At 40.8% G+C, this 23401-nt stretch overlaps 1 protein-coding gene across 1 annotated transcript in view; it reads right to left on the bottom strand.

Moving 5' to 3' along the window:
* Positions 1–3397: 3397 nt before the first annotated feature.
* Positions 3398–23401, bottom strand: part of LOC133634921 (insulin-like growth factor-binding protein 3) — a 112274-nt gene continuing 92270 nt past the window's right edge. Inside the window, exon 4 of the mRNA XM_062027579.1 lies at positions 3398–4495. Within this exon, the coding sequence (XP_061883563.1) occupies positions 4370–4495 (126 nt within the window). The 3' untranslated portion in view covers positions 3398–4369. The remainder of the gene's footprint in view (positions 4496–23401) is intronic.

The raw sequence follows: 23401 nt of genomic DNA on the forward strand, positions 1-23401 counted from the left end.
TTCAGTGTCCCTCCCGAAAATCTCCCGGGGCAACCATTCTCCCGATTTCCACCCGGACAACAATATTGGGGGCGTGCCTTAAAGACACTGTCTTTAGCGTCCTCTCTCACCTGAAACCTTCACCCCTTAACAGCCACATGCTGTCCAGGCGTCCGCTTTTCCTCCATATAAACAGCGTGCCGGCCCAGCCACATACCAATGTAGCGTTGGACGGGTTTAACAATGGTCTTTACTCGAAGATGTCAAGAAATGCTGACACGTTGTATGATCTTTTAACTGGTTTAATGATAACGTTAAATTCAAGCACACACACACACAAGTGAATGCAAGGCATGCTTGGTCAACAGCCATACAGGTCACACTGACGGTGGCCCGTATAAACAACTTTAACACTGTTACTAATATGCGCCACAATGTCAAACCACACCAAACAAGAATGACAAACACATTTCGCGAGAACATCCGCACCGTAACACAACAGAACAAATACCCAGAACCCCTTGCAGCACTAACTCTTCCGGAACGCTACAATAACATCTACGGCTTTTGGAGCTCAGTGCACAACCGCACAAACAACAAGAAGGAGACGAAGCAGAAGAACGAAGAAGAGACATGGCGACGACGAGTAAGAAGAAGAAATACGCTTGCAAGTTCCAAAATGATTGGAAAAAAGAATTTCACTTAATCCAGGACAGCTCGAAGGGGAAGGGGTATGCTGCCTGCACCTCAACCCCACCCCCGCAACCACGACCCCCCGCTCCCATCTCCCGAATCCGGAGGTCTCAAGGTTGGCAAGTATGGCTATGATATGTATGTGTGTATGCACAAGCAACAGCATCTTCTTCCTGGCTGGATAGCTAACGTTTTTAGCATAACTCTGTGAGGTCCCGTTGCTAAGTTAGCTTCAATGGCGTCGTTAGCAACAGCATTGCTAGGCTTCGACAGGCTGGAAAGCATTAATCGTGTAGTTACAGGTCCGTGGTTTAATAGTATTGTTGATTTTCTGTCCATCCTTCCAGTCAGGGGTTTATTTCTTTTGTTTTTATCTGCAGTTAAGCCCGATGCTATCACGTTAGCTCCGTAGCTAAAGGGCTTCGCCGATGTATTGTCGTGGAGATAAAAGTCACTGTGAATGTCCATTTCGCGTTCTCGACTCTCATTTTCAAGAGGATATAGTATCCGAGGTGGTTTAAAATACAAATCCGTGATCCACAATAGAAAAAGGAGAGAGTGTGGAATCCAATGAGCCAGCTTGAACCTAAGTTACGGTCAGAGCGAAAAAAGATGCGTCCTGCACTGCACTCTAGTCCTTCACTCTCACGTTCCTCATCCACGAATCTTTCATCCTGGCTCAAATTAATGGGGTAATCGTCGCTTTCTCGGTCCGAATCGCTCTCGCTGCTGGTGTAAACAATGGGGAAATGTGAGGAGCCTTTCAACCTGCGACGTCACGCTACTTCCGGTACAGGCAAGGCTTTTTTTTATCAGCGACCCAATGTTGCGAACTTTATCGTCGATGTTCTCTACTAAATCCTTTCAGCAAAAATATGGCAATATCGCAAAATGGATCTGCTATCCCCGTTTAAATAAAAAAAACTGTGCATTACAAAACTGGAGAAGAAAAATAAACAATCAAGCAAAACAGGTGCAAGTTGCATGAGCATTCCCTATGTTCATTGTTTTGTTTCTCTTCCAATCATTATATATATAGTATGGTTAAACACAAATATTTGAGCTCCTGGTAAGCAGCACGATAGATGTTTTTACACCTGCTCTTGTGCCTTGAAAGTGCATGTAAATGTGCGGGTGATGTATTTGATACCCAAAAGTGTACTCTGGTGGGAGTAAGAAGGAAGGGTATGTCAAGGATATGCTTAAGGCACTATGACTGCACATTTGTCATCTGTTCTTTTCTCCCTGCTGGCAGACTGCATGTAGAGGGACATAGTTAGTGCAGCAACCTTTACTTGGCCAATGTATTTCGTACGAAGACAAAATCCCAGTCCTGCCATATTACTTTTCTTGAAAATGGAACCTGAGCCAGTATTTGGACATATGTTGAATGGTACAGGGCCTGGAGACGGGGGCTGTTAGCTTGGCGGTATACAAAACCCAAAACCAGTGAAGTCGGCACCTTGTGTAATTCGTAAGTAAAAACAGAATACAATGATTTGCAAATCCTTTTCAACCTATATTCAATTGAATAGACTGCAAAGACAATATATTTAATGTTTTTTGTGCAAATAATCATTAACCTTGAATTTAATGGCAGCGACACATTGCAAAAAAGTTGGCACAAGGGCATTGTTACCACTGTGTTACATGGCCTTTCCTTTTAACAACGCTCAGGAAACGTTTGGGAACTGAGCAGACCAATTTTTGAAGCTTTTCAGCTGGAATTCTTTCCCATTCTTGCTTGATGTACAGCTTAAGTTGTTCAAAGATCCGGGGTCTACGTTGTGGTATTTTACTATGAAGCCACGCTGTTGTAAGACGTAGCTTGGCATTGTCTTGCTGAAATAAGCAGGGGCGTCCATAATAACGTTGCTTGGAAGGCAACATAGTGTATGTTGTTCCAAAACCTGTATGTACCTTTCAGCGTTAATGGTGCCTTCACAGATGTGTAAGTTACCTTAGTGGTGTATTAGTGCCCAAGGCTACTTGGGCATACTTGCCAACCCTCCCGGTTTTACCGGGAGACTCCCGGAATTCAGCGCCTCTCCCGATAACCTCCCGGAAGAAATTTTCTCCCGATAAACTCCCGGAATTCAGCCGGAGCTGGAGGCCACGCCGCCTCCAGCTCCATGCGGACCTGAGTGGGGACAGCAGCGAGTCTGTTTTCACGTCCGCTTTCCCACGATATAAACAGCGTGCCTGACCAATCACGTTATAACTGTAGAATGATCGAGGGTGAGTTCTTGGTTTCTTATGTGGGTTTATTGTTAGGCAGTTTCATTAACGTCCTCCCAGCGCGGTAACAACACACAACAACAGCAGTCACGTTTTCGTCTGCCGTAAACAGCAATGTTGTGACACTCTTAAAGAGGACAATACTGCCATCTACTGGATAGCCACCGGGACACAATTCAAGTATTTCTTTTATTTACATGTATAATAAAATAAATATATATATATATATATATATATATATATATATATATATATATATATATATATATATATATATATATATATAAATATATAGCTAGAATTCACTGAAAGTCAAGTATTTCATACATATATATATATATGAAATATTTATGAAATACTCGAGTTGGTGAATTCTAGCTGTAAATATACTCCTCCCCTCTTAACCACGACCCCCACCCCAAACCACACCCCTGCCCCGCCCCACCCCCGACAACGCCCCACCCCACCCCCCGGAATCGGAGGTCTCAAGGTTGGCAAGTATGTACTTGGGTGTAACTTTTAGCGTGATGTTAGCTCATTTTGCGGTGTGTGTGTGTGTGTGTGCGTGTGTTACGGACAGCAAAGCCCTGTCTGTCTGAGAGAAAGACAATCATTATTGACCTACAGTAACAACTAAGTTATTTCACTTTACCTTTTTCTGTGTTAATTGAGCTGTGTTGAAGCAGCAAAAAATGACATTATGTTAAATGAAGAGTTTATTAGTGCCCAAATAGCCTTGAGCACTAATACCCCATACCATCACAGATGCTGGCTTTTGAACTTTGCGCCTATAACAGTCCGGATGGTTCTTTTCCTCTTTGGTGCGCAGAACACGACGTCCATAGTTTCCAAAAAACATTTCGAAATGTGGACTTGTCAAGACCAAAGAACACTTTTCCACTTTGCATCAGTCCATCTTAGATGAGCTCGGCCCCAGCGATGCCGGCAGTGTTTCCGGGTGTTGTTGATGAATGGCTTTGCACTTTGGATTTACACAACGTGCCAACTTCACTGGTTTTGGGGTTTGTACTCTAGCATGTTTTGGAAAAAACACACTCCTACACCCCTCTAGCACAGACATGCTGCTGTGCAGTCACACATGTAATGCAAGCACCCACACTTTAAGACTAGCTCGGGCAGATTCACGGGCACACATTCACAGACACGTGGATACGATGGCGCTGCATTTTTGGGGTCACAGTCACAAATAAGTCATTTTAAAGTGAGTGGAAAAATCCCTCCTGTTTCTCTCCCTTTCCCACCCGACAAAATAGTGCAGATGAGATACTTCTCACTTTTCCAAGTGTTCATAGCTTTTAGCTTGTTCATTCCTGTAGAGCGAGAGAAACTCAGTACAGAACAGGTAGCTGCCGAGCCAGTCGGAAAGGCTGTGCGTCAACCCTTCCCTGCTTTCTTTCTTCTGTTCCTTCTCTGCCCCACTCCCGGCCATTCTGCCCGCTCATTGGCTCTCACGCTGGTGGCAATGTTTGTCATCGCGATCCCTGATGTCATAGCCAGGCAGGGGCTGTCCGTATTTGTCCACACACCAGCAATATCCCCGCCTTCTGCCTTTGGATGAACGGCACTGCGAAGAGATGTGGAAACAGCCCAATCTTAGTATATCATTAACAGACATTTTCAGTGTTTGCTTTTAGTTAACATGAACAATAAAAATAACTGAGATTCATCCAAAGTAAAGGTGTAAGGCAGATGTGTAACTATTTAACCTACTACTACCACCACACAAACTTCAGTCAAGTTATTGTGCAGAAATATGGGGAAATAATTACAAATGTGCGCTACATTCGTTAACCGTGTTACAAAAAAGATCAATTAGACTGATACATTATGTTGGATATAGAGAACATACAAACCCCGTTTCCATATGAGTTGGGAAATTGTGTTAGATGTAAATATAAACGGAATACAATGATTTGCAAATCATTTTCAACCCATATTCAGTTGAATATGCTACATAGACAACATATTTGATGTTCAAACTGATAAACTTTTTTTTTTGTGCAAATAATCATTAACTTTAGAATTTGATGCCAGCAACACGTGACAAAGAAGTTGGGAAAGGTGGCAATAAATACTGATAAAGTTGAGGAATGCTCATCAAACACTTATTTGGAACATCCCACAGGTGAACAGGTGGGTGCCATGATTGGGTATAAAAGTAGATTCCATGAAATGCTCAGTCATTCACAAACAAGGATGGGGCGAGGGTCACCACTTTGTCAACAAATGCGTGAGCAAATTGTTGAACAGTTTAAGAAAAACCTTTCTCAACCAGCTATTGCAAGGAATTTAGGGATTTCACCACCTACGGTCCATAATATCATCAAAGGGTTCAGAGAATCTGGAGAAATCACTGCACGTAAGCGGCAAGCCCGTGACTTTTGATCCCTCAGGTGGCAATGTATCAAAAACCGGCGTCAGTGTGTAAAGGATATCACCACATGGGCTCAGGAACACTTCAGAAACCCACTACTACTACTACATCTGTAAGTGCAAGTTAAAACTCTCCTATGCAAGGCGAAAACCGTTTATCAACAACACCCAGAAACGCCGTCGGCTTCGCTGGGCCTGAGCTCATCTAAGATGGACTGATACAAAGTGCAAAAGTGTTCTGTGGTCTGACGAGTCCACATTTCAAATTGTTTTTGGAAACTGTGTACGTCGTGTCCTCCGGACCAAAGAGGAAAAGAACCATCCAAATTGTTACAGGCGCAAAGCTGAAAAGCCAGCATCTGTGATGGTATGGGGGTGTATTAGTGCACAAGATATGGGTAACTTACACATCTGTGAAGGCGCCATTAATGCTGAAAGGTACATACAGGTTTTGGAGCAACATATGTTGCCATCCAAGCAACGTTACCATGGACGCCCCTGCTTATTTCAGCGAGACAATGCCAAGCAACGTGTTACATCAACGTGGCTTCATAGTAAAAGAGTGCGGGTACTAGACTGGCCTGCCTGTAGTCCAGACCTGTCTCCCATTGAAAATATGTGGTGCATTATGAAGCCTAAAATACCACAAGGGAGACCCCCGGACTGTTGAACAACTTAAGCTGTACATCAAGCAAGAATGGGAAAGAATTCCACCTGAGAAGCTTAAAAAATGTGTCTCCTCAGTTCCCAAACGTTTACTGAGTGTTGTTAAAAGGAAAGGCCATGTAACACAGTGGTGAACATGCCCTTTCCCAACTACTTTGGCACGTGTTGCAGCCATGAAATTCTAAGTTAATTATTATTTGCAAAAAAAAAAAAAAGTTTATGAGTTTGAACATCAAATATCTTGTCTTTGTAGTGCATTCAATTGAATACTTGTTGAAAAGGATTTGCAAATCATTGTATTCCGTTTATATTTACATCTAACACAATTTCCCAACTCATATGGAAACGGGGTTTGTACAAACCCTTTATTTATTGAGTGAAAAATATTAAAGTTCAATGATTTGGTAAAATTGCAAACAGCTAAAATGATGTACAAAGCAAACTATAACCTGCTACCAAAGAATGTACAACAATTTTTCTCTACTAAAGAGGAGAAATATAACCTTAGAGGAACATCTAATTTAACCCTTGTGTGGTGTTCGGGTCTGTGGGACCCGTTTTCATTTTTTATTAAAAGAACAATTATACAATTAATACATTTTTCAAACAGAGACGCACTGACTTTGGCTCATTTTCTGTGAAGAACATATATCAGAATACATATTTAATGAACACAAACCATACACCCCCCTACACATTTCTATTACATATAAGATGTCCGGGTCCACTGGACCCAGGGCTAATAGAAGTGTGGAAATTTATGTTCTGTGTACCACACACACACACACACACACACACACACACACACACACACACACACACACACACACACACACACACACACACACACACACACACACACACACACACACACACACACACACACACACACACACACACAGCAGGCCTAGACAGGAGGAGGACAGGGTGTAGGTACACAGAACATCAGAGGGTCAAATGTGCGAGAAAATGAGAGCAGACAGTGTTGACAAACAATGTGGCAACCTTGTGTGGGAACCGCAGGTGCAGAAACACAAAAGAAGAATCCCTGTGGGATGCAGAAACTGGCAGAGAAATTTTCCGTGCAACATTCATATTGTTACTCAGCCAGCGTTTGTGGGTCTGATGGACCCGTTGCATTTTGTGGCTTTTAATGCCTCACAATCAAACACTTTTATGTTAGAATACTGAACATATGTTTATTGGGATAAGGTAAACATCTGTTCGATATTTTAACATAAAAGTGTTTGATTGTGAGTCATTAAAAGCCACAAAATGCAACGGGTCCATCAGATCCACAAATTTTGTCTGAGTAACAACAATATGAACATTACACAAGGGTTAAAACATTTGTATGCACGTACAACACTTAGAACCTTTAGCATATCAGTATGTGGAATGAAATTATGGAATGGATTAAGTCATGAAGTTAAACATTGTACTGATATGATCCAGTTTAAGAGGTTGTTCAAATTAAAAGTGCTTACAAAGTACAAAGAAGAAGAATTATGAGAATTACTTTCAACCTTATTGAAAATAAGATATTCTTCATCTCAGTATGTTAATAAAGACTGAATTAATTAATTACATATTACAAAACTGCTGTATATAATAATTCACAGATGTCATTCTATTATAAAAAAGGTCAGTAAATGATGTATATATTTGTAAACGCTCTGAAGTGGGAAAGGGGTAGGATTAAATAAGCTTTGTTTCTTCCTACTCCTTTTCGGACATGATGTAAAGTGAATGATGTGAAATTGTGTGATGTATTATGCAGTAAGTGTGTTCATGTTCGAAATAAACTAAAGAAAGAAAGAAAAAAAAAAGACATGGTTTCCATGTTTAGTCTGGACCAGTGATATTCAACTAAATTGTTTTGGGGCCCACATTTCCAGAACGCAAACTCCCTTTGTTATAGGTTTTATTTTGTATATTCCAGAGAATCAGTGACCTCTACCTTCGACATTTGATTTTTAGTCTATTTATTTTCACGGCGTTAAAAAGAGAGAATGTGAAATGGAACTTTAAAGAACACTATTCGTAAACCTAATGAAGTAAAACAATTGACTACTGACTGCGTCTGAAGTACCGTATTTACAGGACTATAAGGCGCACTTAAAATCCCTTTTGGTCTCAAAACTCGACAGTGCGCCTAATGTACGGAATAATTCTGGTTTTGCTTACCGACCTCGAAACAATTTTATTTGGTACATGGTGTAATGATAAGTGTGACCAGTAGATGGGAGTCAAACATAAGTGATATGTGTAGACTGCATTATGAGTGTAGTGTAAAGTTCTTACTTATATCTGTCAGTAAACTTGCCATGAAAGCGCTAAAACATACCGGTATAGTGAGTTTACATTATTCACCCAAGGAACTTTAGTTATTAAAGAGTTCCGGTCGGATGTTTTGCCACGGGATGAGGAGATGCTGCTCTGTTATTGATTTAAGTAAAGTTTGAATGTCATTAAAACAGTTAGCTCCGTTATAAATAAAGTTGGTATGGTATGGTATGGTATCTTTTGACACTTCTTCCACTCCCGTCCTTGCACGCTACACCGCTACAACAAAGATGACAGAGAGAAGACGCTGCCGAAGGTAAGACCACCGACAAAACAGCGCATCCTGAAGCGACTGTCAGAAAGCGGCTTGAAGATGGTCTGTAAAACATAATCTATCCAACATTTTGACCAAAGAACAACCATTACATGTTATGTAGACCACAAGGAAGTGTTTTCAATTTACGAAAAAATTATAATAATATGACTCCTATATTCCGGTGCGCCTTATATACGAAAAATTATCGAAACTAGACCATTCATCGGCAGTGCGCCTTATAATCCGGTGCACTAAATGGTCCGGAAAATACGGTAAATACGCTACAACAACTCCTTAATAACACAAATCACATTACAAAAACATTTAACTGCTAAAAAAAAGAGAGGACTTAAAGGGGTGCCTTGAGGAACACCTCAGTTATGCAAATCACAAGTTTGGAGCCCAGTGTTCTATGTTTGCTAGCAAGGTTAAAATGGCAATGCAATCCCAAGTTTTGAACTGATCCGAGGGGCCGGTATGGTTCGTTCCCCGGCCGGATTTGGTTCTCCTGGCTGCCTGTTATAGCCCTGGTCTAGACAGAGCAGAATACATTAAGATTGTAGAATGTGAGGGAGTCACTTTGATACATGTTGTGCATTAAAGACACTAAGACTGATCGAATGCAGGTTAATACTGTATATGCTAAGCTACCCTATAAACAAAATACGAGCTTTGTATTACGGGTGATAAGGCAAATTAGCTACAAAAACATTACATACAGTAACACTGTATGTTGACCTCCCTTTTGCAGCGATTAATGCTTACTCTTACCTGATAAGGCTTAAGTGCAGGATTTTGAAGTGTGTTTAGGATTTCTTACCCCCGATTTGTCTAAAGCAGTGTTTTTCAACCTTTTCGGAGCCAAGGCACATTTTTTTCCTTGAAAAAATCCAGAGGCACGCCACCAGCAGAAAACATAAAAAAATGAAACTCAGCAGCCGATATTGACAGTAAATGAATATGAAGTAAATATGAATTCAAACCATAACCAAGCATGCATCACTATGACTCTCGTCTCAAAGTAAGTGTACTGTCACGACCTGTCACATCACACCGTGACTTATTTTGAGTTTTTTGGTGGACGCCGTCTGCTGCTCCACACGCTGTAAGTTTTTGCTGTCGTCCAGCCATCATTTTTTGTTTACTTTGCAGCCAGTTCAGTTTTAGTTTCGTTTTGCATAGCCTTCCCTAAGTTTCAACGCCTTTTCTTAGCGGGACTCGCCTTTTGTTTATTTTTGGTTTAAGCGTTAGATACCTTTTTACCTGCACGCTGCCTCCCGCTGTCGTCTGCATATTGTGATCACGACAAACCATGTTCCAGACATCTACAAAGCAATTAGCTACCTGATGCCACCTACTGATATGGAAGAGTATTACACGGTTACTCTGCCGATCTCTAGACAGCACATACACTCAACAATGGCACATTTGCGGATTATAATTACTGGTTTGCAAAAAATATTTTTAACCCAATGAGGTGAAATTACATAATCTCCCACGGCACACCAAACTATATCTCATGGTACACAGTGGTTGAAAAACACTGGTCTAAAGGAGCAATTGAGGTCAAATCTCCCCGAAGTTAGAGGAATGGTCCTGGCTCACAATACTATTCTATTTAAGTCCAACGGTGGTGTGATACTGCTAAGGTCCGTGCCCTCAACTTTTCATCCAGCCATACCTTTATTGACCTTGCTTTGTAAACTGGGCAAGCGTCACGCAGGAACAGGGAAGTGTCTTCTCCCAAATTGTTTCCATAAATTCAGAAGGGAATGAGTAATATAAAATAATCATGGTGGGTTGCTTGATTCGTGAGACCCAAGAGTTATGCTATCACACTGGCAGTGTCCACCTCAAGTCAACATGAACAGCATGCAAATGTCTTGTCTATTTTTTTACATAGAGGGCAAGGAATGAGACACACATTGAGGGAAGAAGAGTGAAAAGGTAAACATGGTGTTACTAAAATATTTGTCAAGGCCATTTGAAGCGTTGCAGGGAAACCAGTGATGCTATTCTGGGACACTGGCAGTATATGATTATGGCCAGAATGTGCACAAGGGCTTGTGCAAGTGTGCACATTAACACATTGAAAACATGTATTATACATACGCTATATTGTCAAAAGTATTTGGCCACCTGCCTTGACTCACATACTGTATGAACTTGAAGAGCCATCCCATTCCTAACCCATAAGGTTCAATATGATGTCGGTCCACCTTTTGCAGCTATTACAGCTTCAACTCTTCTGGGAAGGCTGTTCACAAGGTTGCGGAGTGTGTTTATAAGAATTTTCAACCATTCTGCCAAAAGCGCATTGGTGAGGTCACACACCCTGGCTCTCAGTCTCCGTTCTAATTCATCTCAGAGGTGTTCTATTGGGTTCAGGTCAGGACTCTGTGCAGGCCAGTCAAGTTCATCCACACCACTCTGTCATCCATGTTTTTATGGACCTTGCGTTGTGCACTGGTGCACAGTGATGTCGGAAGAGGAAGGGGCCCACTCCAAACTGTTCTCACGAGGTTGTCCAAAATGTTTTGGTACCCTGGAGCATTCAAAGTTCCTTTCACTGGAACTAAGGGGGCAAGCCCAACTCCTGAAAAAAAACCCCACAACATAATTCCTCCTCCACCAAATTTCACACTCGGCACAATGCAGTCCGAAATGTACCGTTCTCCTGGCAACCTCCAAACCCAGTCTCGTCCATCAGATTGCCTGATGGAAAAACGTGATTCATCACTCCAGAGAACGCGTCTCCACTGCTCTAGAGTCCAGTGGCCATGTGGTTTACACCACTGCACCCGACGCTTTGCATTGGACTTTGTGATGTATGGCTTAGATGCAGCTGCTCGGCCATGGAAACCCATTCCATGAAGCTCTCTGCGTACTGTACGTGGGCTAATTGGAAGGTCACATGAAGTTTGGAGCTCTGTAGCAACTGACTGTGCAGAAAGTCGGCGACCTCTTGGCTTCAGCATCCGCTGACCCCTCTCTGTCGGTTTACGTGGCCTACCACTTGGTGGCTGAGTTGCTGTTGTTCCCAAACTCTTCCATTTTCTTATAATAAAGCCGACAGTTGACTTTGGAATATTTAGCAGCGAGAAAATTTCACGACTGGATTTGTTGCACAGGTGGCATCCTATGACAGTTCCACGCTGGACATCATTGAGAGTGGCCCATTCTTTCACAAATGTTTGTAGAAACAGTCTCCATGCCTAAGTGCTTGATTGTATACACCTGTGGCCGGGCCAAGTGATTAGGACACCTGATTCTCATCATTTGGAATATACTTTTGGCAATATAGTGTATGTTGGATGTACAGGAAGAACATGCATCCAGTTTTTCCACACAAAGAGAGACACATTGTATTGCTCTGCTGAAGAATAACTTCTATCCATGTTTTCAAGAACTACGGTAACCTGCTTCTTCACTAAACATAGGTCCTCCCAATATGATTGTAAATGGTGGACGCTGCACTATTGGACTGTATATACTTACACATACATGCACCTCAGCAGTAAGAAGGGTATTAAGGAGTGACTTGACCTTGAACATAGGTAGACCTAGACATGGAATGACTCAATAAGTTGGTAAATAGGGTCTCTCTAAACATTGGTTCACAAGATTCCTTGTACTGACGAGGCATTGACGCGTACGCAAAGATATTTTTTTGTAATTATTGGAGAAGTACCTGCCAGCAGTTCCGAGTTTTTTTAAATTTCATTTAAAAAACGTTTAACTTAAAAGTTAAGCAGCATTGTTTTTCCATACTCCACCATGTAAATCCTCCTGGGAAAAAGCCTATTCGTTGTTTATCCTCTGTAACTGATGTTTGTTTTTGGTCTATAGCTTTTGTCAGAGTACAAAGTTAGGAAAAAAAAATAGTTGTAGTTTTCTAATAGCAAACTAGATACTGTAACTAGCCTGCTATTTAGTGGTTTACATTCACATTTTTGCCCCAAAATACATTTCTTTTGAAACTATTTTAATGTTTTTTACACTTTTTTTTATTATTACATTTAGAGATATCTGATATTCCGATATTGTTAATGCACTTATTTGTGGACGGCGTCCACAAAGTACATCCGTACATGACATGACAATCAACATTGTCCCTACAAAGAATGATAGTGTCCGCACGACTTAAATAGTTTTGATTGCTAAAACAAAGCAGGTGCGGGGAATAGCGTTCAAGGAAGACATGAAACTGCTACAGGAAAATACCAACAAAAGAGGAAAAACCATCACAATAGTATCGCAACACAAGAACTAAAACACTACACACAGGAAAACACCAAAAAACTCAAAATAAGTCACGGCGTGATGTGACAGGTGGTGACAGTACACCTACTTTGAGACAAGAGCTATAGTGATGCATGGTTGGTTTGGTTTGAATTCATATCCATCATATTCAATGAAAAAAATGTGCCTTGGCTCAGAAAAGGTTGGAAAACAGTGTGTTACACAATGATCAGGTCAATGCATAAGCCACTGCACAGATGAGTGAGGAGACCCCCACTGGTGTGCCAGCTGGCAAATTCCATTTCAACACACCCCAGGACAAATAAATGACATGCATTCAAATGAAACATTTACATATCCGTGTTTGACTTTGAACAATACAAGCGGACAAAATGGATGGATGGATGGATACCTAGAACGATCAATCATTATTCCTTAATAAAGCAAATTAGTCATTGTTTGTGATTGTTCACTTTCTGCCAACCCGGCTCCTTTTACCCCACCACGCTCATCAGAATACTTGAAAATCCTGACTCAACTAATCAGGTTGTTATTTAGCTTTGTAGTAATGCTTATCCCCCAGGTTCAAGGTTTGGCTAGGTCAGGGGTCACCAACCTTTTTGAAACCAAGGGCTACTTCTTGGGTACTGATTAATGCGAAGGGCTACCAGTTTGATACACACTTAAATAAATTGCCAGAAGTAGCCAATTTGCTCAATTTACCTTTAACTCTGTTATTATTAATAATTAATGATATTTATCTTTGTGGAAACACTGATCATCTTAATGATTTCTCACAATAAATATATATAGAAACAGATAAATATCAATATGCAACACTTTATTTTTATATTTTCTCTAAGTGCACATTTTTCAAATTGAACATTTTCAAATGATCACTTCTAAGACAGTCTTGTGAAATCACAATATCCCATTTTAACTAGCTAGCCACTAACATTTTTTAACAAATCATGAATTACTTTGCACCATGTTTGTACAAATAATAACTCATGTAAAATACAAAAGTAAACTCTCAAATTTTAAAATCATGTCACACTTTGAACTGGACACCAAATCTGTTATCTGTTTCTTTGTCAGTTAGTGAGAAGCCTGGCATTGCATGCTGTTAACTAGTGTGTTGTACTCTGGTGTGTAACTTGACACTGCAACTCTGAGTGAGTCTTGCAGATGTGCATCAGTGAGGCGTGTTCTGTGTTTGTTCTTGATGAAGTTCATGTCAGAAAAGGCTGATTCACAAAGATAAGATTTTTCCTCATTGTTTGCGGAACCTTCTTAATCTTTTGGACATATTTTCACAGCAATCTGGCCTTAAGCTTAATTATGATAAATGTAAAATGTTAAGGATCGGAAATCTAAAGGGAACGTCCTTTCGAATGGAATGCAAAGTGCCTGTTTTGTGGACAGATGGACCAGTTAACATACTTGGTGTTGTTGTCCCAGAAAATCTGGAAGATCTACGCTCAGTAAATTATGATAATCGACTAAGAAAGCTGGACAAAATTATGCAATTATGGAAAGGGAAATCCCTAACCTTGTATGGTAGAATGTCTATTGCCAACTCGTTAAATATTCCTCAATTTATTTATTTGTTTTTGTCATTACCAGCTCCATCACAAAACTTTTTTAAGATTTATGAGCAGAGGGTCTTCGATTTTGTCTGGAACGGCAAACCAGAAAAGATTAAAAGAAAGGTTTTGTACAAAGAGTATGAATATGGGGGCCTGAAACTTCTCAACCTTGAAGCTATGTGTCTGTCTTTAAAAGCATCAATTGTTCCAAAGATGTATTTAAACATTGAGTGGTACACAAATGTGGTTTCTGTTATTTTAGGAGAGTTCATTGACAATCATGATTTAGTCAATTTAATTATAGTACTCGGTAAAATGTTTATTTTTAAGGCCAAAAACAGATATTCACTTAGTATTACTTTCTTTAAAACATTTATTCAGTATTTTCTAACTTTAGAAAGTTACATGGTTGAAAACGATAATGATGCCAAAAAACATTTAAAAAAAGATGAGAAGTCCTCAAAGGCTTATTTTGAAAGTATAATTATGTTTATAGATTATATGATATCTGTTGTTGTGTTCCCTAATTTGAGTGACATGGACATAATCTGGACTGTACATAAATGCTTATTTTGAAAATGTAATTTTGTTTATAAATTATATGCAATCTGTTGTGTTCCCTAATTTTTTTCTGTGTACATGAATGAAGGTGTGTGTTGCTGAGTCCGACTTGGACATTATCTGGACTGGGCCTAGTTTAAAAAACCCTTTAAACAAATCTAATTTCATTGACAACCTGGTCTGTTGAAGATAAGGCCCTTTTTTTAAAAATAAAATAAAATAAGATAAATAAATAAAAAACATTTTCTTGGATAAAAAAGAAAGTAAAACAATATAAAAATAATTACATAAAAAATAGTAATCAATGAAAATGTTAGTGGACCAGCAGCCTATACAATCATGAGTGCTTCAGGGACTGTGTCCCTTGCAGATGTGTTGTCTATGTTGTGGGAACCAGAATATTGGTAGCAGAAAGAAATAACCCCTTTTGTGTGAGTGGGTGTGGATGAGTGTGCATGGGGGAGGTTGTTTGGGTTGATGCACTGATTGAAAGTGTATATTGTGTTTTTTCTATGTAGATTTAATTTAAAAAAAAAAAAATAAATAAAAATAAAAAAAAAATCAATTTTTTTTTTTTTTTTTTTTTTTTTTTTTTAGAACAGGCCCGCGGGCGACTCATCTGGTCCTTACGGGCGACCTGGTGCCCGCGGGCACCGCGTTGGTGACCCCTGGGCTAGGTTAAGTCGGACAACAAGTGATCCTGGATAACTTCAACTTCATTTGTAGTACAGGCCCAATTTGACATGCCAGTTGAGAGCCTCATTTCTTCAGCAGTGGCCTTCCACCCGATTGTAGCTGAGATAGGCTCCAGCGCCCCCCGCAACCCAGAAGGGAATAAGCGGTAGAAAATGAATGGATGGATGGTGCTAAATGTTAAGTGTAGTGTTTTTTGTTGTGTTTTGTTTTGTTTTTTACGCCTACTTAATACATTAAATAAATGTAATTAGAGATGTCCGAATATCGGGCTGCCGATATTATCGGCCGATAAATAGTTTAAAACGTAATATCGGAAATTATCGGTATCGGTTTCAAAAAGTAAAATGTATGACTTTTTAAAACGCCGCTGTACGGAGTGGTACACGGATGTAGGGAGAAGTACAGAGCGGCAATAAACCTTAAAGGCACTGCCTTTGCGTGCCGGCCCTATCACATAATATCTATCATCAAATCATTTTATTCTGTTTTTATTTACGATTTACACAACGTGCCAACTTCACTGTTTTTGGGTTTTGTAAACCAACCAACCAATCATGGATTTTCTTAACAATCATCATTGATGTTTCTCGTATATCTTGTCCCCTGCCCGTGGAATTGCTTCGCTATGGAGCTTCGATTTTTAAAAGTTAATCATTTTTAATGGAAAACCGTAGCTTTTACCACTGGATTATCATTACGGGAGAACCGTAGTTGTTGGCAAAGAGACGGCTCAAGATTTTAACACACATTGTAGGTTGGAAAAAACAAAGGAAAACGTAAAATATTTTTTTATATTTTACAGAGATAAAAACTCGAGATGTCTGATAATATCGGACTGCCGATATTATCGGCCGATAAATAGTTTAAAACGTAATATCGGAAATTATCGGTATCGGTTTCAAAAAGTAAAATGTATTACTTTTTAAAACGCCGCTGTACGGAGTGGTACACGGACGTAGGGAGAACTACAGAGCACCAATAAACCTTAAAGGCACTACCTTTGCGTGCCGGCCCAATCACATAATATCTACGGCTTTTCACACACACAAGTGAATGCAAGCATACTTGGTCAACAGCCATACAGGTCACACTGAGGATGGCCGTATAAACAACTTTAACACTTTTACAAATATTGCGCCACACTGTGAACCCACACCAAACAAGAATGACAAACACATTTCGGGAGAACATCCGCACCGTAACAGAACATAAACATAACAGAACAAATACCCAGAACCCCTTGCAGCACTAACTCTTCCGGCACGCTACAATATACACCCGCCGCTACCCCCTACCCCCAATTTCAAATTTGGGGGACTCAGCAAATCCCAAATATACAAAAACAGTTACCAATTGGTAAGAAAAGTTGGTTTTACATAACAGGTCCTTGTGGAAGTTGCCTCATAGCAGTTCCACTGTAGACACGGCACAAGAGCCAAGCGTGCAGTTTTAACAAAGTTTTTAATGTGCATAGATTTGTGTCCAACTCTTTCTCCAGCAGAACGTGACTTTTCAGTCAGGTATGTATCCTCTCTCCCCTCCTGCTCCCGGCCGCTTACTGTTAAAGACTACAGGTGATTAGATTAACACGTACCACCTGTAAAATCTAATCACCTGCCAGCTGTGTCTCGCCTTTCAGCACTGCCACGCCCCCGTCTGATGGTGCTCTGTGCTCAGCACCATGGACAGAGGCGGTGACCTTTGCTCCTGCAGGCAGCGCTGGCCACATCTCCCTCCACAGTCCCCTTTAAGTCTGCATATTAATGTCATACCAAGTTAAAAAGGGGAGGTTGCCAATATGTAAAAATAAAGTACAACCTGCGATAAAGCCAAATTTTTTAAGATAATCATTAATATGCTGTCCTATGGATCAGCTTGCGCACACATACGCATAAACAAAGAAACACACAACTTTTTTTTGGGCAAAACATTAGAGCGTTGATTGTGACATAGCATTAATCATTCGAACACAAACATAGAATGTAGGATTTACAATCATATCAGTAAATGATCAGAGACACTCCAGTTTGCATTGATTAAAGCAAACAATAGCTAACAGACCAAACAACAACACCCATCCATCCATCCATTTTCTACCGCTTGTCCCTTTCGGGTCACGGGGGGTGCTGGAGCCTATCTAAGCTGCATTCAGGCGGAAGGCGGGGTACACCCTGGACAAGTCGCCACCTCATCGCAGGGCCAACACAGATAGACAGACAACATTCACACTCACATTCACACACTAGGGCCAATTTTAGTGTTGCCAATCAACCTATCCCAAGGTGCATGTCTTTGGAAGTGGGAGGAAGCCGGAGTACCCGGAGGGAACCCACGCAGTCACGGGGAGAACATGCAAACTCCATACAGAAAGATCCCGAGCCCGGGAATGAACTCCGGACTACTCAGGACCTTTGTATTGTGAGGCACATGCACTAACCCCTGTTCCACCGTGCTGCCCCAAACAACAACACAAAACTGTTATTACCAACTCCCCACATCAGATCCTGACAACACTACAGTATGAATTAAAAAAGATAAAAAATTAAATATTAAGATTCGGTAAAAATTCCACTCCTACTGTACCTTTACTTCCTTAAAGATTTATAATCAATCAGAAATATCAAATAGCTGAAATGCCTCAAACTTGGTAATGTGTGGCGAGAGAGTGTTTTGTATATTACCTATTATTGCTTTATAGTGGATTTAAATTGGTGTAATTTAAAATTGTGACTGGTGCTTGAACATTTTTCATTATGTCCACATAGTTTAGTGGGCAGGCTGTGTGTTGTGTACCACATGTGTGTTAACTTTCTGTGTTGGTTATGGTTTATTTCCACCATGAGTGAGAAAGTTTGTTTGGATTGGAACTTAGATTGATGCTATGCTCTCATCACTATTATCGGCCGATAAATGCTTTAAAATGTAATATCGGAAGTCGGTATCGGTTTCAAAAAGTAAAATTAATGACTTTTTAAAACGCTGCTGTACGGAGCGGTACATATCCGGTAAAACACGGACGTAGGGCATACTTGCCAACCCTCCCGATTTTCCTGGGAGACTCCCGAATTTCAGTGCCCCTCCCGAAATCTCCCGGGGCAACCATTCTCCCGAATTTCTCCCGATTTCCACCCGGACAACAATATTGAGGGCGTGCCTTAAAGGCACTGCCTTAAGCGTCCTCTACGGTTGATATCGGAGTTGGACAATAGCGGAATATCGGATATCGGCAAAAAAGCCATTATTGGACATTTCTAATCACTATAGAATAAAACCCATGGTCACTTTTTTCCGGTTGACCTAAGATGTCACACCAGGCATCAGCGGCTCCGTACAAGTCAACACTTTAGCTCTGTTGTAGCTGATGTCTGCTGTAATATTGGTACAGATTACAAATATTACCTCTCTAATGGCTATGCTGATGTTGAATAGCAGACAGCATCAAAAAATGACCTTAGATTGAGCTACGAACATGACGCTACTACCAAGAATGTCTCAGAGCGGATGCAGGTCTGAAGCAAATAAAATCCGGCAGCAGAGGATTGCTTCAAAGGGATTTTTAGACGGCGAATCATGGAAACAAAACTTTTGAATGTCTCAGAGTTCATTCATAAGGCCCTTTGGATTGATGGAAGGAGTTTAAAATCCGAAAGAAACGACGGTTCGTGCCGTTCCAGATGAAGGTTGCTATTGTCCTGGACAAGTTTGCCAGTTGTGTGGAATACTGAGTTATCGTTAATCAGTTTGGAGAGCACAAATGCGGCGTGAAGAGGTTTGTGTACGCTTTATAGTTTGCCTTGTAATAAACCCACTTCATTCGTGTTTCGTTCGGGAGTTTGAATTAAGCCGGCATTCTCCATTTCCTTAGCTACCTTCTTGAATAAAAGCGTCCGACCGGAACCCTCTAATAACTGAAGTTCCGGGGGTGAATTATGTAAACCCACTACAGTCCATCAAGGTGTGCGGCTTCATAGCTTACCGAAGTCATACTGAAAACATTTTGACAGATTTTTGAGTGCCGTGTGTAATGTTCTATATTCTCATTGGAACATTTAAAGTTTTGGTGTTGTTTACTAGTGTCATATTGCAGTCTACATGTATCTCTTATGTGTGACTACCATCTACTGGTCACACTTATCATTACACAATGTACCAAATAAAATTGCTTCGAGGTTGGTAAGCACAACCAGAAGTATGCCATACAGTAGGCGCACCGGGTTATAAGGCGCACTGTCGATTTTTGAGAAAATGAAAGGATTTTAAGTGCGCTTTATAGTCCGAAAACATAAATTACCAGTAGCTTTACAAAAGTGGGAACACACAGGGGCATGAAAATTGATCTACCGTAATTTCCTAATTACTAACCCCAAAACCAGTGAAGTTGGCATGTTGTGTAAATCGTAAATAAAAACAGAATACAATGATTTGCAAATCCTTTTCAACCTATATTCAATTGAATAGACTGCAAAGACAAGATACTTTATGTTCGAACTGGAAAACTTTGTTATTTTTTTGCAAATATTAGCTCATTTGGAATTTGGTGCCTGCAATATGTTTCAAAAAAGCTACCTTAGCTACCATCTTAAATACATCTCAGTTTCTTTATTTCTCCCATTAATGCACTTCAAAATGTTCGATTCTTTCAATTTGTAAAGAGTCTTCTCTTCATTACAATTGTTGCTATGTTTTTATTGAATTATATCTGCTTCCGGTCTACATCAAGGCATTGAGACTGGCGCATGTGTGATTTGAAGGGTCTTTTCCGGACACCCATTTTGAGAGATCTGGTTTTCAATCGCATGATCCAGGTGCGTTAGTCCAATTTTTCAAAAACCGAGCACGATCGGATTAAGGTGTTTCCATGGGTTGTAGGATTCTTATTTATAGCCAAACTATTTGAGAAATCGGACTAATTTAGAGCATGGACACGTACTGATTGACGGAGGCCATTAATATAATATAATGGACACCTCGGTCTCCTTAGACGCATCCTCGCTCATCCATGCGGACTGGACACTGGCCGAGAGTTGGTGGGCGGCTGAGAGTAGAGTCGGCTCTCTTGGTTGCTTTGTTGGGTCTGCTCCTGTCTCTGGCCAAGCTCCCTTCACCCCAGCAGACGATGGCGTGGAACACTGCAGAGGCCACCATAGTGTATATGTTTCTTTTACTTTGTATTCATAGCTGTATGTAGAAGTGGCTGGTTGCATCAACTCTGCTCTTTTGATGTCTTTAATGTCCTTTGTGTTCTTTGATGTTTGATGTTTCCTATGTGTGCTATGGCTATGAGTTGTTTTTTCCCTTGGCCTCAGTCTGGACCCCCTCTCCAGGAGCTCAGGCTTTTTTTCTCACCCCCCCCATTGTTTACCTCTATCTCACCTTTTTTGTAAGGGGAGCCGGAAGTTGGCAGACCCGTCAGCGATCCTGTTCTGTCTCCCTGTAATGTTTGTCTCATCTTGAATGGGATTGTGCTGAACATTTTAATTTCCCCTCGGGGATTCATAAAGTATTTCTGATTCTGATTATTTCTGATTCAGATAATGTTAGTTGCCTAATTTTTGTTGACATAGGAGAGGTCACCGGTACAGGTGGTCGTTGGGTTTCAAACATGTTCCATTTCTGTGCCTTAAGTCAAGTTTTAGTGTGAATAGGAATTCATACCTTATTGATACTTAAATGAACGTGAGTTACTTACACTACACAGAACACATGATGGCCATAAAATACAACTTTTAAAACACAAGGATGTAATGAAAGCATAGTAAAAAAATTAAAACACCTTACTTTTACCTTACTTTTCCATGTGGTTGTCCTGCAGGCCGTATACCTTGTCAAAATAGTAGGCCTTGTTTCACCGCAGGACCTGTCACAGGAACTTTCCTATTTACTCTGGTAAATGAAATACCCCCCTGCGTTTCCACCAAAAACTAACAGGACAAATACAGTTTTATTTCAGTCAACTAAAATAGTTGCAGGATCTTTAGAGGGGCAGGCTGTGCTGTCGACTGTGATTGCTTGAACGCAGTTGGGGCGTGTCTAAAATTTTGTATTCAAAGTTTTAGCGGTGATTAGAGAATGAGAGGACAACTTGCTTATTTCCTATTTCTTTTGTATATCTATTGACAACGGAGAGAAAGAAAAATAAAATAACCTTTTGACTTGTGTGAGGGAAAACTGTGTGCTAAAGAAATATAATTAGTGGAACTGTCTTATAGTGTTTTTACTCAGCCGTAGTGTTTAAACTACCACGCGGTTTTTATGCAGTTTTTATTCTTTACAAACATAATTTCAATATGCAAAGCTGCAAGAAGTGGACAGACTCTCTGAAACATATTTGCAAAAGAATATACACTATATTGCCAAAAGTATTTGGCCACCTGCCTTGACTCACTTTGAAGTGCCATCCCATTCATAACCCATAAGGTTGGTCCACCTTTTGCAGCTATTACAGCTTCAACTCTTCTGGGAAGGCTGTCCACAAGGTGTGTTTATAAGAATTTTCGACCATTCTTCCAAAAGCACATTGGTGAGGTCACACGCTGATTTTGGTCGAGAAGGCCTGGCTCTCAGTCTCCGTTCTAATTCATCCCAAAGGTGTTCTATCGGGTTCAGGTCAGGACTCTGTGCAGGCCAGTCAAGTTCATCCACACCATACTTTATGGACCTTGCTTTGTGCATTGGTGCACAGTCATGTTGGAAGAGGAAGGGGCCAAACTGTTCCCACAAGGTTGGGAGCATGGAATTGTCCCAAATGTTTTGGTATCCTGGAGCATTCCAAGTTCCTTTCACTGGAACTAAGGGGCCAAGCCCAACTCCTGAAAAACAACCCCACACCATAATTCCTCCTCCACCAAATTTCACACTCGGCACAATGCAGTCCGAAATGTAGCGTTCTCCTGGCAACCTCCAAACCCAGACTGGTCCATCAGATTGCCAGATGGAAAAGCGTGATTCATCACTCCAGAAAACGCGTCCCCACTGCTCTAGAGTCCAGTGGCGACGTGCTTTACACCACTGCATCCGACACTTTGCATTTGACTTGGTGATGTATGGCTTAGATGCAGCTGATCAGCCATGGAAACCCATTCCATGAAGCTCTATGCGTAATGTACGTGGGCTAATTGGAAGGTCACATGAAGTTTGGAGCTCTGTAGAAACTGTAGTCGGCGACCTCTTTGCACTATTCAGCATCCGCTGACCTTTCTCTGTCAGTTTATGTGGCCTACCAGTTCGTGGCTGAGTTGCTTTTGTTCCCAAGCTCTTCCATTTTCTTATAATAAAGCCGACAGTTGACTTTAAAATATTTAGGGTGGAGGAAATTTCACGTCCGGATTTGTTGCACAGGTGGCATCCTATGACAGTTCCACGCTGGACATCACTGAGCTCCTGAGAGCAGCCCATTCTTTCACAAATGTTTGTAGAAACAGTCTCCATGCCTAAGTGCTTGATTTTATACACCTGTGGCCGGGCCAAGAGATTAGGACACCTGATTCTCATCATTTGGATGGGTGGCCAAAAACTTTTGGCCATATAGTGTAAGTGGTGGACTTTGTAGTGGCAAAGTGATCTGCTTACTGAGACTCGAGAACCTCGTTGTTTGGGGGATAAATGTGAAATAAAGGAAAATCTTATCAAATTATAACTGTTTAGTTTGTTACATGCTGTAAAAGTAGTCAGTAACAAGCCCATCCATCCATCCATTTTCTTCCGCTTATCCGAGGTCGGGTCGCGGGGGCAGCAGCCTAAG

The sequence above is a fragment of the Entelurus aequoreus genome, linkage group LG19, assembly GCF_033978785.1.
Source record: "Entelurus aequoreus isolate RoL-2023_Sb linkage group LG19, RoL_Eaeq_v1.1, whole genome shotgun sequence".
Taxonomy (NCBI): domain Eukaryota; kingdom Metazoa; phylum Chordata; class Actinopteri; order Syngnathiformes; family Syngnathidae; genus Entelurus; species Entelurus aequoreus.